Source organism: Thalassophryne amazonica, chromosome 14, assembly GCF_902500255.1.
Source record: "Thalassophryne amazonica chromosome 14, fThaAma1.1, whole genome shotgun sequence".
Classification (NCBI taxonomy): Eukaryota; Metazoa; Chordata; class Actinopteri; order Batrachoidiformes; family Batrachoididae; genus Thalassophryne; species Thalassophryne amazonica.
In genome coordinates this window covers 39,528,877-39,544,434 of record NC_047116.1, presented here as the reverse complement: position 1 = coordinate 39,544,434, position 15,558 = coordinate 39,528,877, and the positions used below count along the sequence as shown (strand labels likewise).

Below are 15,558 nucleotides of genomic sequence, written 5' to 3'. Positions count from 1 at the left end.
TCTATCAAAACAGATTACTTAAATCACTTACCCTGAAAGCTGATGCGGTTTTCGCACTCTGCTCGAAGACAAGAAAACTTAATTAAACAACATGGTTTTCCAGGATTTTTTCCGCAAATTTATTCTATTTTATACCCATAGCTGGGGGTCCAGGCATCTTCACTCTTCACCGGTCGTAGTGGAAATGCTCGCTGACTCGTTCCCAGGGACGTAAGTGATAAGGAGCATTGTTTATTGTTCGGGCTCGGGGCAGCATCTCCGCTCAGCGGGTGTCCCGCGCCCCATGATCGATCGGCTAATATCTTAAAAGAAAACATCATCTGGCGTGAGTGATAAGGAGCATTGTTTATTGTTCTTCGGGTTCATCACCTCGGGGCAGCATCTCCGCTCAGCGGGTGTCCCGCCACACACACACACACACACACACACACACACACACACACACACACACACACACACACACACACACACACACACACACACACACACACACACACACACACACAGGGTCATGTTTCCGCGAGCGGCTCTATGCGTGGGTATTTGACCGTCTTGCTGCAAAGACTTACAGCCGAGAGAGACGGGTATTTGTTCCCCTTCTTTAATTTACGAATTAAAAAACAGAAAAGGAAACGTAATAATTTAAGAATTAAAGATATTAAAGGGTCATTAAATAATAGACAGTGATTTATGTTTAATTATTTCAGAATTAGTTAATTCTTTAATACATTAAAAAGATCTAGGTATTTTTAATCGTTCTTTAATTCATGAAATAAAATGACATTAAAATATTAGACCCTGGGTGGGAGGGGAGGTATGGCTTGGAGGCGGTGCTTGGCCGGGGTTAGGGGAGGAGCTTGGGGGTGGGGCTAGGGGAGGAGCCAGGGGCGGAACTAGGGGAGGAGCTGGGGGCGGGGCTTAGGGGCGGGGCATACTGACGTCATCGACTCTGATTGGATGTGACGTCATAAGGGGCGGGGGCTCGGAGGCGGGATCAGGGGCGGGGCTTAGGGGCGGGGCATAATGACGTCATCGATTATGATTGGCTGTGACGTCATAAGGGGCGGGGCTTGGAGGCGGGACTAGGGGAGGGGCTTAGGGGCGGGACATAGTGACGTCATCGATTCTGATTGGCTATGACGTCATAGAGGGGGCGGGGCTTAGTGACGTGGCCGATTTTGATTGGCAGCTGTCACTTTTTTGACGAAAGGTGGGTCAGTTTTCTCTCTGAGGTGATGGTCTAGTAGTTAAAGCGTTGGGCTTCAGACCAGAGGATCCTCGGTTCAAATCCCAGCCTGACTGGAAAATCACTAAGGGCAAGGTCCTTAATCCCATAGTTTCTCCTGGTGTGTAGTGGGCGCCTTGCATGGCAGCACCCTGACATCAGGGTGAATGTCAGGCATTTGATGTGTAAAGTGCTTTGAGCGTCTGATGCAGATGGAAAAGCATTATGTAAATGCCGTGCATTTGTCCACCTTGAAGCCGTACAATTGGTGATGCAACAACCAAAAGCCGCATTTGTAGTTTTCACAGCCAGAGAAACCGATAACTCCTTCTGAGTTGTCATGGGTGTCTTGGTGGCTCGTACAATCACTGTATACTCCAGATAGAATTTGAGAAATCCACTTTTACAGGTTTTAAATTACTATAGAACTGCACACAAAACAACAACAAACAAAATAGCCTCAAATATCCTTGGAATAAGGTGTGAATTCAGACGTTTCTGAAAGTTTGTCAGTAGCTTCAGTAGATTCGCTTTTTGTTTGAATGTTGTGTGTCTGTGTGCGCACGCTTGTGTGTGTGTTTTAAGGTTTGACAGGAAAAACCAGTACATATCCAGCAAGACATAACTGAGTGTGTCATCGTCATCATTCAGGAAAATAATCTTACTCTGTTCCACCACCTCGTGTGTCGATGATGTTGTTTCATTTGAAGCACTGCTCATTTCTGTCATCAAAAAGCATCTTGATGGAGCTTCACGTTATCTCACCTACAACTTTTGTTTTTATTATATGTCTGCATTTGTTCCTTTCGGTTTGTGTGCACATTTTATGACTGCAATTTGGTGTTTTACTCAAAATGCTCCCCCCCCCAATGTCAAGTCTCCATTGTTTACTATCCTGATCTTACTGTTCGTACAGCAATGACTCACCAAATGCTGGACACCAACGCAAAGCCTTACTTAAGCCTGTTTGTACGTGTGCGTCTGTGGCGTAGTACATTTGTAAACCCATTCAGAACTGTACTACATTTGTTCCTTGTGGAATGCAAAACACCCACTGTATATCAAAAATAAATCAAGTATTGAACCAGCCGTGCACTGAAATCTAGAACAGTGGCTTCACTTGAACCATTACACATTTGTGCTAATTACAGTCGGTTATTTGAGAGATTTGACTGTGCACACGTTTTACTGTTGTCACACTTTTAATAACATTGGAAAGTAAATGGATGAGCTGGTTTTAATATAGTTTTTTATTTATTTATTTATTTACTGTGTGGAATTATTGACACTGCTACTCAAAATGTACAGACCTTTGGGCACTTGTCCCATATTGGTGCCAACTGAATGATATACAATTTTTATTTATTTACTGGCCAATTTCCCATCTCAGGGCAGGTTTGACTCAGAGACTGAAATGAGAACTTCACCTTTACCAAAAAAGCTATCACCTCCCACCTATCCCGGATTCCAGAGAACTGTTAAAGCTGCCTCAAGAAGAGACATCTGCTTTTATTACTTTGACTACTACTACCACAACTGCCGCTGCTAAAGTGCTCAATAGCCTATGTCCTTCCGCACTTGGGCACTTGTCCCATATTGGTGCCAACTGAATGATATACAATTTTTATTTATTTACTGGCCAATTTCCCATCTCAGGGCAGGTTTGACTCAGAGACTGAAATGAGAACTTCACCTTTACCAAAAAAGCTATCACCTCCCACCTATCCCGGATTCCAGAGAACTGTTAAAGCTGCCTCAAGAAGAGACATCTGCTTTTATTACTTTGACTACTACTACCACAACTGCCGCTGCTAAAGTGCTCAATAGCCTATGTCCTTCCGCACTTGGGCACTTGTCCCATATTGGTGCCAACTGAATGATATACAATTTTTATTTATTTACTGGCCAATTTCCCATCTCAGGGCAGGTTTGACTCAGAGACTGAAATGAGAACTTCACCTTTACCAAAAAAGCTATCACCTCCCACCTATCCCGGATTCCAGAGAACTGTTAAAGCTGCCTCAAGAAGAGACATCTGCTTTTATTACTTTGACTACTACTACCACAACTGCCGCTGCTAAAGTGCTCAATAGCCTATGTCCTTCCGCGTAGGTCAAACTATATGTGCCAAGTTTGACTCAGTACTGCAACACAAAAAATGTCTCTCCCCTTAACTACTACTACTATTAGTACTACTACTACAGTGCACAATAGCCTATGTCATTCCCTGTATGTCAAAGTACCATGGATACTATTACTTTGAAAAGTACTACGACCCTGCCTCACCAAGCCCCCTCCAACCCTGCTTCACAAGGTGTGCTAGGTTTGACTTAATTCTGAAGTGCCTTTAGGACAGGAGAGGGACACACATGCATTTTTTTTTTTTTGGGGGGGGGGGGGGGGGGGCTAAATCCCTTGAAAAGCAGATCTGAATAAGTGAGAATTATAATATGTGGTGCATAAATATAGAGATTCCCATAAGGGTTCAGCATGCTAAGCTCAGATACTGATCAGGGTGTTCATGAAAAATTAATAAACATGAAATTAAACAGCGGTTTCCCTTTAAAAACTGGTTTATTTACAGAACAGAAGATATTAAAAGAATAAAAGATATTTAGATATAAAAGCATGCATGGAAAGTCATTTGAAATAATCTTGTTAATCCCGTTACTCTGGCTTCTCCAATCTCCTTGAGGTGGTGATTGTTGCAATGTGTTCATTTCACTTGTTGGTTTAGTGGATAAGCACCAACAAGAACAAACACGATTTTGGGGTTTAAAAATGTTTTCAACTGTTAAAACTTTATTCATAGTTAGCTGATGTAAAGTTAGCGGAATTACATTTCAGGGCAGTTAATTGGTCTGTTAATGATTTTTAAAGTAAACTGAAAAGCTAGTCAGCTCATGAAAAAGTTAGCTTTGCTAATTAGGCGTTAGCTGATTAGCTGGGTTCACCACTGGGCGTAACACACAAACAACACAAACCACGACAGTGACGGCAACACATGACAATAAAAACAGTGTGTAAAATAACAACAAGGACAACAACAGAGGTGATGAAGAAACGCAAAAAGAAAAAAATAAGAAAATGACTAATAAGGGAGGCACTCGTGGTGTTAGCAGCGATCACAAAAAAGTGCAGAATTGTACATGAGTGGTGTGTGTGGGAAAACTATGAATATACTGTATGTGCATAGATTGGTAGATGATTGTGAGAAACTGCATCAAGTCCACATAGACCTGTAGGGGACCCAAAGCCATGGCAATGCCACAGCTCAGAGAGCGCCCCCACGTGAGAAAGATGGGACATGTAAATTGATAGGATCAATATCCTGTGGTGAAAGTTGGCGAGAAGAAACCACAGAGCCGCTGCCCAACAAGAGGGCCCACCCAACCACATGTGATATAGGACATAGATTTCAATATTTATACGAATTCATATTGTGAATGTCCACTTCTACCAGCGTTAAACTCTTACAGGATTGTTTTCATCCATACATCCCAAAACTCATTAGTTTCTGAGGAGCTGTTTAGCTACAGTGCTGCTAGGCAGCAGTCAGCTTCTGCTACAGTAATGGAAAATCCTTCACAACAATTCTGGGCCACTCCTGTCTCCAGGACAGCATTGCCAAGGGATAGCTCGTGTCAGTCACCTGAGATTTCCCTCCAACCCCAGCAAGTGCAACCTGAGCTCGGGCTCAGGGATTGTGTCATGGACACTCTCCCAGCAAGATGCGTTTTGTGGGGCCGGTGCAACAATGGAACAATACCACTGAAGAGGTTGTCTTACTCAAAGGAGCTGTCACAGCAAGGAGAGACCTGCCACACATTTCCTTTTGATGTATGATGGATCTTTTCAGGCATATTCAGGAGCAACAAATGGTAACAAGGCTCTCCCTATTTCAGTTTCAGATGTAGCATGTGGCGCAGCCATTCTACACGCTATTGATATTGTTTACATGAGTTGTCGACATTTTTATGCCATCTTTCTTTCTGCTTGCTCGATCTTCTTAGCTGTCAGTGTGCATGTAGAAAACCTTCAGTTATATTGCTGCAGAATGACTGCAGAGCTCTTTGTAGTGGATCCGACACATAAGTCAGCAGGGGTGTTTGCTTGTTGCAACTGTATTGTTACGGTGACCCTGATGGGGCCACTGTGTAATGGGATAAGGGCCCTTCTTGTGTGTGGACACAAGCTTATCTGTGGTCTGAACTATGTACTGACTGCTGAGAGGATGCAACCCAAGCCCTATTTGTTGGATATTAATGTGCCATATGGGCATACAGCAAACTGGATGGGTCCTGAGATAGTCCAACAGTTTGCCAGGCTAACAACGGCCAACATTATTACCCCGATGAAGGATGTAATGTTTCAACATATTCTCATGATGCATTTTGTATGATATGATATGAAAACCCAAGTACAGCATTTTGTCCATATTCCTATGAATTTTATACAAAATGTGCATTTTACATTTAATGTGCCATTTTGTTTTTGGTGACATCATTACAGCGCGGTCCCACTTTTTTTTCCAATGCCCCAGTCACGAAAAGTGCCCGATTGTTGGGACATGGTTTTTTATTTTGCCATTTATAATCCTCCCCAACTCCTAACTCTAACCATAACCATAGCATCAGTGTCTACCCTAACCATAACCATTCAACAAATTTAATTTGTGCTCCCATTATGAAAAGCGCCCCATTTTTGTGCTCCCGTCATGAACCCATAGGTTAATGTACCGTAATTTCCCGACTTTTGAGCACACCTAAATATAAGTCACACCCACCAGTTTTAAAAAGAAAAAAAAATTGTACATAAATAGGCTGCACTTGTCTATAAGCCACAGGTCTCCACGTTGTAACATGAGATATTTATGCAGAAAGATGTTAGAAAGATTTTTAAACTTGTAATTAAATACGTACCATAAATGCTTTTTTCCCTGAAGGTGTTACATGAACAGCATGGCATTCAGCGCGGGTACGGTGGTCCGCGGCATCTCCGCTCCACATGCAGAACTGAGTACCTTTTAACTTTTTTTTCTTTGTGGATCATGAGATAATTTCATCTTGTGCAGCCAGGATCGCCTGGTGTCTGTGGTTAACGAGACATTAATGAGGTGCTGTGAGTTTTTCAACTTGTGGTGCAAAGACAGACTTGGTGGGGGGAAAAGGGAGAGAGAAGGCTCTGCTGACTGATCTGATATGACTGATCTGATGGAGCAAAGTGCCCGAGAGGGAGTTTACTTCAGACACGGCAAGAAATTAAAGTATTTTCAGACGTCGTTTTCCAAAATCAAGAGGCTTTATGTGGATAATGTTTCTTCAGGACGTGATGATGAATCCATTAAAACAAACAGGTGAGACTTTATATTTACTTTGTGTGTGAATTTATGCCACATGAGGACCACAGCTTTCAGCGAATCAATGGACACATCAATTGACGTATTTCAACTTATGATAAAGCCTGTAAAAATCCATAAATTAGCCGCATCATTGTTTAAGCCACAGTGTTCAAAACTTGTGAAAAAAGTTGCAGCTTTTTTTTGCGGAAATTATAGTACATTTCGTAATGCTGCCATGAACTGCTGGTTGCATCATTAATTCCTCCCGCTGGAAAATTTGTAGCCTTGTATCCAGCAAATTTAGTTCAATTTTGAGCCCAGGTTGGGATCTACAATCCTTTTGATACATATTTTTAAAATGTACTGTATTCATTTCTGTTTGAGTTGAATGAACAATAAACAGAGGACTGTTGCACGTTGGTAAACCTATGTACTCTTTGAGCTCACTGAAAGAGATAAAGGAAATGTTTGTGGACAACCTCAGCCATTGTCAAAATTTAATCAACTTTTTACTGACCCATGGCCCAACTTACCTCAGAATGCTATCAATGTTAGTCCGCTGCTTTTTGACATATTCAAATGGAGTGAAGGACATGGGTGATTGCATTACCTCCACCTTTAGAATTCTGTAATGTTACAGTATGTTGGTTTGCTTTAAGTATTCACATTAAGTTTGGTGAAGAATCAGCAGAACATTTTTTAAATACATGCATCTATATCTCTATATGTCAATCTATTGCATAGTAGTACAGTAGGATAAGAGTTGGGCTACCAGTATGTAGATGTGGACATTACGCTTAATCTGGGGAAGTAACCTGCAATGGACTGGTGTCCCATCCAAGATTATCCAGTAAATTCCACATAGTGCATACTTGAATCACAATATTAATATATTCTATGCCCTCACCAATATGTTAGCATACTGTTGTCTTGGAAGGTTTGCTCAATACATTTAGCTAGACATTTCAAATATGTCACTCAGCACACATTTCATTCCTTTGACTTTGCAATCGTGGATGGTTTCATTATGTGGCACACGTCACTGCTTAGTAGAACATCAGACAGTCTCCAAAATCCCAGCTTTGTACAAACTCTGTTTATTTACCTCGTTTGAGGGCAGGTGCTAAAGGGGTAAAATATGACGCATATGAAAGAATTTCTGTACTTCCGAGGACAGAAACACAGGACTTTCTCTGAGTTTTTGGGCAAATTGCAGGAAAAAAAGTGAAAATGCAAAGACAAAGTGACGATGCGGTGGAAAGTGGACATGTGTGGCAGTTTGCCTAAATACGGGAACTTATCGGTTATCTGTAACTTCCGATACATTTTTGGGTAGTCTATCATTTTAACTTTATCAAAGATAACTTTTCAGTTATCTGATTATCTGTTTTCGAAGTTAATTTTTTGGTTATCTGTGCTCACCACTATTTATTAGCTAGCAGAGGTACCCAGCTTCACCTGGATGAAGGATAATTAAGCCAATAATTATGGTGGTGGTCGGTGGGTGGGTTGGGGGGGGGGGGGTGCTGGACATACATACCCATAAACACATCTGATGTTTATGTATAAGATGACTCTCAACATTGTTTCATGTTTTCAATGGATGGGTATGGTGCAATAAAGTGAAGACTCTCTGTTGCTTTTTGTTTCTCAGGTAATGGCCAATGTTCTCCCATGAAGGAGAACTTAAATATGTTAGCAGAGGTGTCGACACCCAATGGCCAGACAGTTTCTCAAGCTTCTAATTCCCCAGATGGTGAGTGTTTAATAAATACATATGCATTTTGATGAGATGGCACACTAACCTGTAAACAAAGGCATTATGTCCAGTGAATGATTGGCAGAGTTGAACTCTGAGAAGAAAATTTCTGCTTTACTAACAAATGTGTTTTTGCTGGTTTTATATTGTGTCAGACCAGATAATTAATTCATGCCTCTTTCTGAAAGTCTTTCATCTCTCTCATGCAGTTGTCAGTGTGTAAAGCCAAGTTTTTGAGGGCCGCGTTCTCTTGAATATTTGACAGATTGCCAATACTTTTTCCATCTCTCAGTTTAAGTGAACTCAAATTTGATTATGTAGTTTCTGAAATTAGATGGAGAGCTTTTTGTCTGCTGAGCTGTCAATGAAATATGGAGGAAGTAGTACACATGGCCATGAAACAACAAAGCAGTCAGTTGTCCAGTTACAGTATGTTTTATCTTGGTTCCCACTTGGTGATGCCTCTAAATCTATAGCAGACTGGCTCCTACTTGTGCTGTCAGATGGTATGCCTGATAATATTCTGCTTTTGCAGGAACCCTTGCTTCCATTTGTGAGATAAACATCATCCCAACAGAATACAACAAAGTATTTGATGTCCCTAACTAGAAAGGAAAGGGTAATCACCTGAACTTCAACAACTGCCATGGCTTTACCCTGCTGTCTGTGCTGGGCAAGGCACTTGTGACAATCATTCACAACAGGATTCAGTTACTGCTACTTGCTGCTAAGTGATGAGCAATCTGGTTTTATGCTCAAGATGTCAACTACGTATCATCCATGTTCTAGCATCGTAGGCTAGCCTATGTATATTTTCACAACTTTTCGAATTGCTTGAGTTGATGGGGTTGTTGTGTGTTGGGTAAGATCATGGAGTGCAGTAACCTGGGTGTCTTTGTTGGTGAGAAAGGGCTCAATGATCTTGACTTGATGGACAATACTGTATCCATTCTGGAATCATTCCATGCACTGATTGCAACACTTGAAATGTTGAGTGAGGAGTCAGAGTGTCTGGGTTTGCAGTTGTCCTGGATCAAGAGGAAAATTTAGGCTTTCTCTGACTTCCTGAACTGAGGCATCTTGTATCTGGTGAGAGTGTCAGACTTGCTGCAAGATTATCTTATCTTCTTATCTTGGCAGTATCATTCTTGTCTCTGGGACCTTGTTAAATGAGATTGAGAGACACCTGGGAAGGGCTTGTGGAGTAACGGGGTCACTGAATTTCCCCCGTGCTCTTTCCCAGAAGGCTGAATCATGACTCTCGAGCATCTTGCGAATGTTTAAGATGTAGCAACTGGGGGACGTTGACATCAGATTAAATCAATACTCCATTTAAGGCATCCTTTCATCTGGATGCATTAGTTAAGTATGAATTATGACTTCAAAGTCACAGTGCAGTTCAAATGATAGTACTTCCCTGTCTGTCACATACGTATAGAACAAAAATCTAAAATTAAAAACATGGAATAATATTACTTGAAATACTTCACATTTGGCTTGAGAATCTACAGTTTTTATACATGCATTCTGCCTGAAGATTTTGCATTGCAAGATATATAATCACATTAAACGCAAACATTAGAACATAAAACATATTACTGACATTCAACATTGTAGACTTCACAGCTTTTCAAAGTATACAGCCCATGGCACATCAATCAATCAGCATTTATTTATACGTCCCTTTACAGCAGCCAGATGGTATCCAAAGTGCTTTACAGTAAAATCAAAGCTAAAGAATGCACAAAAATAAAACGTATTTACAATAGAGTTATAAATATAAACCTTGTCACAGCACCACAAGGTATTAAAAGCCAGCTGTCAGTATGTCTTACGTTTAGATTTAAAAAGTGGTTGGTCTGAAATAGTGCGTAAATCAGGAGGTAACTTGTTCCACAGTCTGGGGCCAGCTACCCCAAAAGCACAATCACCCCAGAGTTTGTATTTTGACATCTAAGTAAAGCTGACCAGACACCTGTGTGATGTTGAACTGTAAGTGCGGAGAGTTAAAATTTCAGACAAGTACGATAGTGCAAGGCCATTAATAGCTTTAAAAACATTCAAATCTTAAAATGAATTCTAAAAGGAACTGGAAACCAGTGGAGTGAGTAAAGCACAGGCATAATGTGCTCGCATTTGGAAGTGTTGGTTAAGGGCCCCTTCACACATAATGCGAAGTTTGGTCGAAGTGCGCATGAAGCAGGAATCGTGTGCAAAATGTGTAAAATCATCCCTGCCTTGAATGCATCATACACCTGTTGCTACAACTATTTGTCCATACCAGGGGTTGAAGTGTGCACTGTGCGAACCTATCAATTGCTCTCGCAGCAGGTGTCGGCCAAATTCCAGCTGACACACACAAACACCTAACACCGCTGGTTTGGCACTTAGAAAATGTGTTTGCATGACAACAGTCTGCAGACAATCACTGTCATGCTGGCAGTGAAATTTTGTCTAAGTTCCCCACGAGTGTAGCTTTGGTGTGTGTGCTGAATTGACAGGAGGTGTGACCGCCGACAGAAGCAGCTGTGGAGATCTGTGGATCTGGACATCACAGCTGGACAACACATACTGTGTTTGGACAGACATGGACTAACAACTGCCCACTGTGACGCATGTGTGTCTGTTTGCTGTCATCACATGGACATAAATAAAAACATATACCGCTGTGGCGATATATGCTGTAGGCTGCAGCAAGCGTGCAGAGGCTTCCTTGCTGTAGCCCATGGATAGGCTGCCCCAGGCTGAAATGGACCATCAGATCAGAACACGAAGTGGGCGATCTGACTTTCACGTCACCCACGTGACCTCTGTTCCATATGATGCGGTGTCCACAAGATACTTTCTACTGAGAAAGTGCTTTACTTTAGCCAGAAAACATAGCTGGAAAAAAAAACATGCTTTGACAGCAAAGTTTATCTGTTATTTGAACCTCAAACAGCTTTCAAATATCACTCCCAAATTCCTAACAGCTGGGTTTCAGATAATTATCCAGAACACCAAAGTTTCATAGTACAACATTTGGCATGCCAGAACGTCCAAACACAATGGTGTCAGTTTTACCATCATTCAGGCAAATAGATATACCTAGGAGGTTCGTACATGTAAAATACTGTGATATACAGTAGTGTTCAGAATAATAGTAGTGCTATGTGACTAAAAAGATTAATCCAGGTTTTGAGTATATTTCTTATTGTTACATGGGAAACAAGGTACCAGTAGATTCAGTAGATTCTCACAAATCCAACAAGACCAAGCATTCATGATATGCACACTCTTAAGGCTATGAAATTGGGCGAGTAGTAAAAAAAGTAGAAAAGGTGGTGTTCACAATAACACTGTGGCATTCAGTCAGTGAGTTCGTCAATTTTATGGAACAAACAGGTGTGAATCAGGTGTCCCCTATGTAAGGATGAAGCGAGCACCTGTTGAACATGCTTTTCTCTTTGAAAGCCTGAGGAAAATGGGACGTTCAAGACGTTCAGAAGAACAGCGTAGTTTGATTAAAAAGTTGATTGGAGAGGGGAAACCTTATACGCAGGTGCAAAAAAATATAGGCTGTTCATCTACCATGATCTCCAATGCTTTAAAATGGACAAAAAACCAGAGATGCGTGGAAGAAAATGGAAAACCACCATCAAAATGGATAGAAGAATAACCAGAATGGCAAAGGCTCACCCATTGATCAGCTCCAGGATGATCAAAGACAGTCTGGAGTTACCTGTAAGTGCTGTGACAGTTAGAAGACGCCTGTGTGAAGCTAATTTATTTGCAAGAATCCCCCGCAAAGTCCCTCTGTTAAATAAAAGACGTGCAGAAGAGGTTACAATTTGCCAAAGAACACATCAACTGGCCTAAAGAGAAATGGAGGAATAGTTTGTGGACTGATGAGAGTAAAATTGTTCTTTTTGGGTCCAAGGGCTGCAGACAGTTTGTGAGACGACCCCCAAACTCTGAATTCAAGCCACAGTTCACAGTGAAAACAGTGAAGCATGGTGGTGCAAGCATCATGATATGGGCATGTTTCTCCTACTATGGTGTTGGGACTATATATCGCATACCAGGTATCATGGATCAGTTTGGATATGTCAGAATACTTGAAGAGGTCATGTTGCCTTATGCTGAAGAGGACATGCTCTTGAAATGGGTGTTTCAACAAGACAATGACCCCAAGCACACTAGTAAACGAGCAAAATCTTGGTTCCAAACCAACAAAATTAATGCCTCACAGATGTGAAGAAATCATGAAAAACTGTGGTTATACAACTAAATACTAGTTTAGTGATTCACAGGATTGCTAAAAAAAGCAGTTTGAACATAATAGTTTTGGGTTTGTAGCGTCAACAGCAGATGCTACTATTACTGTGAACATCCCCTTTTCTATTTTTTTTTTACTAATAGCCCAATTTCATAGCCTTAAGAGTGTGCATATCATGAATGCTTGGTCTTGTTGGATTTGTGAGAATCTACTGAATCTACTGGTACCTTATTTCCCATGTAACAATAAGAAATATACTCAAAACCTGGATTAATCTTTTTAGTCACATAGCACTACTATTATTCTGAACACTACTGTGTGTATATATATATATATATTCATTTGTTCACTCAAAAAACTGACTCATTGGACTGGATTTCCATTTAATAAATATATGTATTCCCAACTAAATTAAATTATCTTGCATGGATGTGCTTTTTTGAGTTGGGGCTACATACGAGGTCTGTTAGAAAAGTATCTGACCTTTTTATTTTTTTCAAAAACCATATGGATTTGAATCACGTGTGATTGCATCAGCCAAGCTTGAACCTTCGTGCGCATGCGTGAGTTTTTTCACACCTGTCGGTTGCGTCATTCGCCTGTGAGCAGGCTTTGTGTGAGCAGTGGTCCACCCCTCTCATCAGATTTTTATTGCAAATAAATGTCTGAACGATTTGGAGCTTTGCTGCATCAATTTTTTCCAGAAACTGTGAGAGACCTCCAGGTGGATACCATTCTGAAAATTCAAATGGCTTTGAGGGATGATTTTATGGGGATTACACAGATTAAGGAGTGCTCCAGCCGGTTTAAAGACCGCCCACAGCTGCTGAGAGCGCGCCGCGCTCCAAACGCCGATCGACAGGCTGACACCCCGCTGAAACAATCAGATCATTTGTAACGTAAAGGCTTTGTTGATCCGGGACGTCGTCTGACTTACACAAAAATGGCAGGAGACGTGGACATCAGTACTTTTTCTGCACATTCTACTGTTACAGGAGTTTTTTTCATGGAAAGAAAAGCGGACGGATGCGCCACCGTGCCGCTCATGGCGCGGCACAAAACCACATCCGTGTTGGTCTCACAGGACAGCTTTGAGATGGTTTTCAGATGGCTGTCGGTGGGTTTTCAGTCATGTGACTAACCGAGAAATTGTGGATGAGCCTGGACATGCCAGAGCATGTCCTGTGAGGCTTCATCACAGCGTTGCTTTGCGCCATGCGGCACCGCCGCGACGCGTGGAATTCCTCCGCTCCTCTTTCCATCACAAAAACTCCTGTAACAGTGAAATGTGCCGTTCATTTCCAAACTGGACACTGTGTTTTATCCGGGCCGTCCTCTGACTAGCACAGGAATTGCGGAAGAAGTGGACATCAGCACTTTTTCGGCACATTGAGACAGATGTGCAGAGGAATTCCACGCGTCACGGTGGAGCCGCATGGCGCAAAGCAACGCCGTAATGAAGCCTCACAGGACATGTTCTGGCATGTCCAGGCTCATTCACAATTTCTCGGTTAGTCACACGACTGAAAACCCACCGACAGCCGTCTGAAAGCCATCTCAAAGCCGTCCTGTGAGACCAACACGGATGTGGTTTTGTGCCGCGCTATGAGCGGCACGGTGGCGCATCCATCCGCTTTTCTTTCCATGAAAAAACTCCTGTAACAGTGAAATGTGCCGAAAAAGTACTGATGTCCACGTCTCCTGCCATTTTTGTGTAAGTCAGACGACATCCCGGATCAACAAAGCCTTCATGTTGGAAATGATCTGGTTGTTTCAGCGGGGTGTCAGCCTATCGATCGGCGCTTGGAGCGCGGCACGCTCTCAGCAGCTGTGGGCGGTCTTTAAACCGGCTGGAGCACTCCTTAATCTGTGTAATCCCCATAAAATCGTCCCTCAAAGCCATTTGAATTTTCCGAATGGTTACCACCTAGAGGTCTCTCAGAAGTTTCTGGAAAAAAATTGATGCAGCAAAGCTCCAAATCGTTCAGACATTTATTCACAATAAAAATCCGACGAGAGGGGTGGACCACTGCTCACACAAAGCCTGCTCACAGGAGAATGACGCAACCGACAGGCGTGAAAAAACTCACGCATACGCACGAAGGTTCAAGCTTGGCTGATGTAATCACACGTGATTCAAATCCATATGGTTTTTGAAAAAAATAAAAACGTCGGATACTTTTCTAACAGACCTCGTATATTTATTTGAGTGAAATCCTGCACATAATTGAATTGAGTTCATCCAATGAGTCACTTTCACTCAAAAAAAAACTGACTCATTGGACTGGATTTCCATCTAATAATTATAAGTGGTCCCAACTAATTAAAATTAAATTATCTTGTATGGATGTGCTTTTATGAGTTGGGGCTACTTATATTTATTAGATAGAATTAGATTGAATTGAGTTCATTCAGTTTTTTGTGTGTGTTTAACGGCTGAGCCTAATTTTTTTGTGTGTTTTTTTTTTCCACACCATTTTGTCTATATGTCAGATTAGCGCTTACCACATCACAATGAAGCAGCAAAGTTTAAAAAGGGGAAACTAAATAAGACACTAAGCTTGAGTGCCTAAAAAGAAACCTTGTTTTGTTTCCTATATATTCAGAGACTGTGGGAGGCGAACTGAGCTCTGTTCTCACTTGTACATAATTCAAACTGATCTTAGCTGCTGTCATCATGGAAGTGAATTAATACAATTGTCTTTTTGGGGGTTTGACTACAAAGTAAAGCTTGCTCTTTTGTAAAACCAAACAACAAAAAAAAATTTTCAAAATTGCATTGTCAAAATTCAAGAGCAAACTCTGACTGTCATCCTTCATTATGCATAATTTAATGCACCGCAGAGACACTATCTGCAGGATCAAGGTGACAGAAGTTAGATTTGACAATCTTCTTAGAAGCTTTTATTGCGGCAATTCTCGTGAGTGGAGCTTCATCTCGCTTGTGTGCATACCACTGGATGAGACAAATGTAA

General features: G+C 41.6%; 1 protein-coding gene across 1 annotated transcript in view; it reads left to right on the top strand.

The window, feature by feature from the left end:
- ikzf2 (IKAROS family zinc finger 2) overlaps positions 1 to 15,558 on the top strand; it is a 72,849-nt gene that overhangs the window by 20,431 nt on the left and 36,860 nt on the right. Inside the window, 2 exon segments of the mRNA XM_034186505.1 lie at positions 8,221 to 8,322; positions 10,064 to 10,081. Of these exon segments, the coding sequence (XP_034042396.1) occupies positions 8,221 to 8,322; positions 10,064 to 10,081 (120 nt within the window).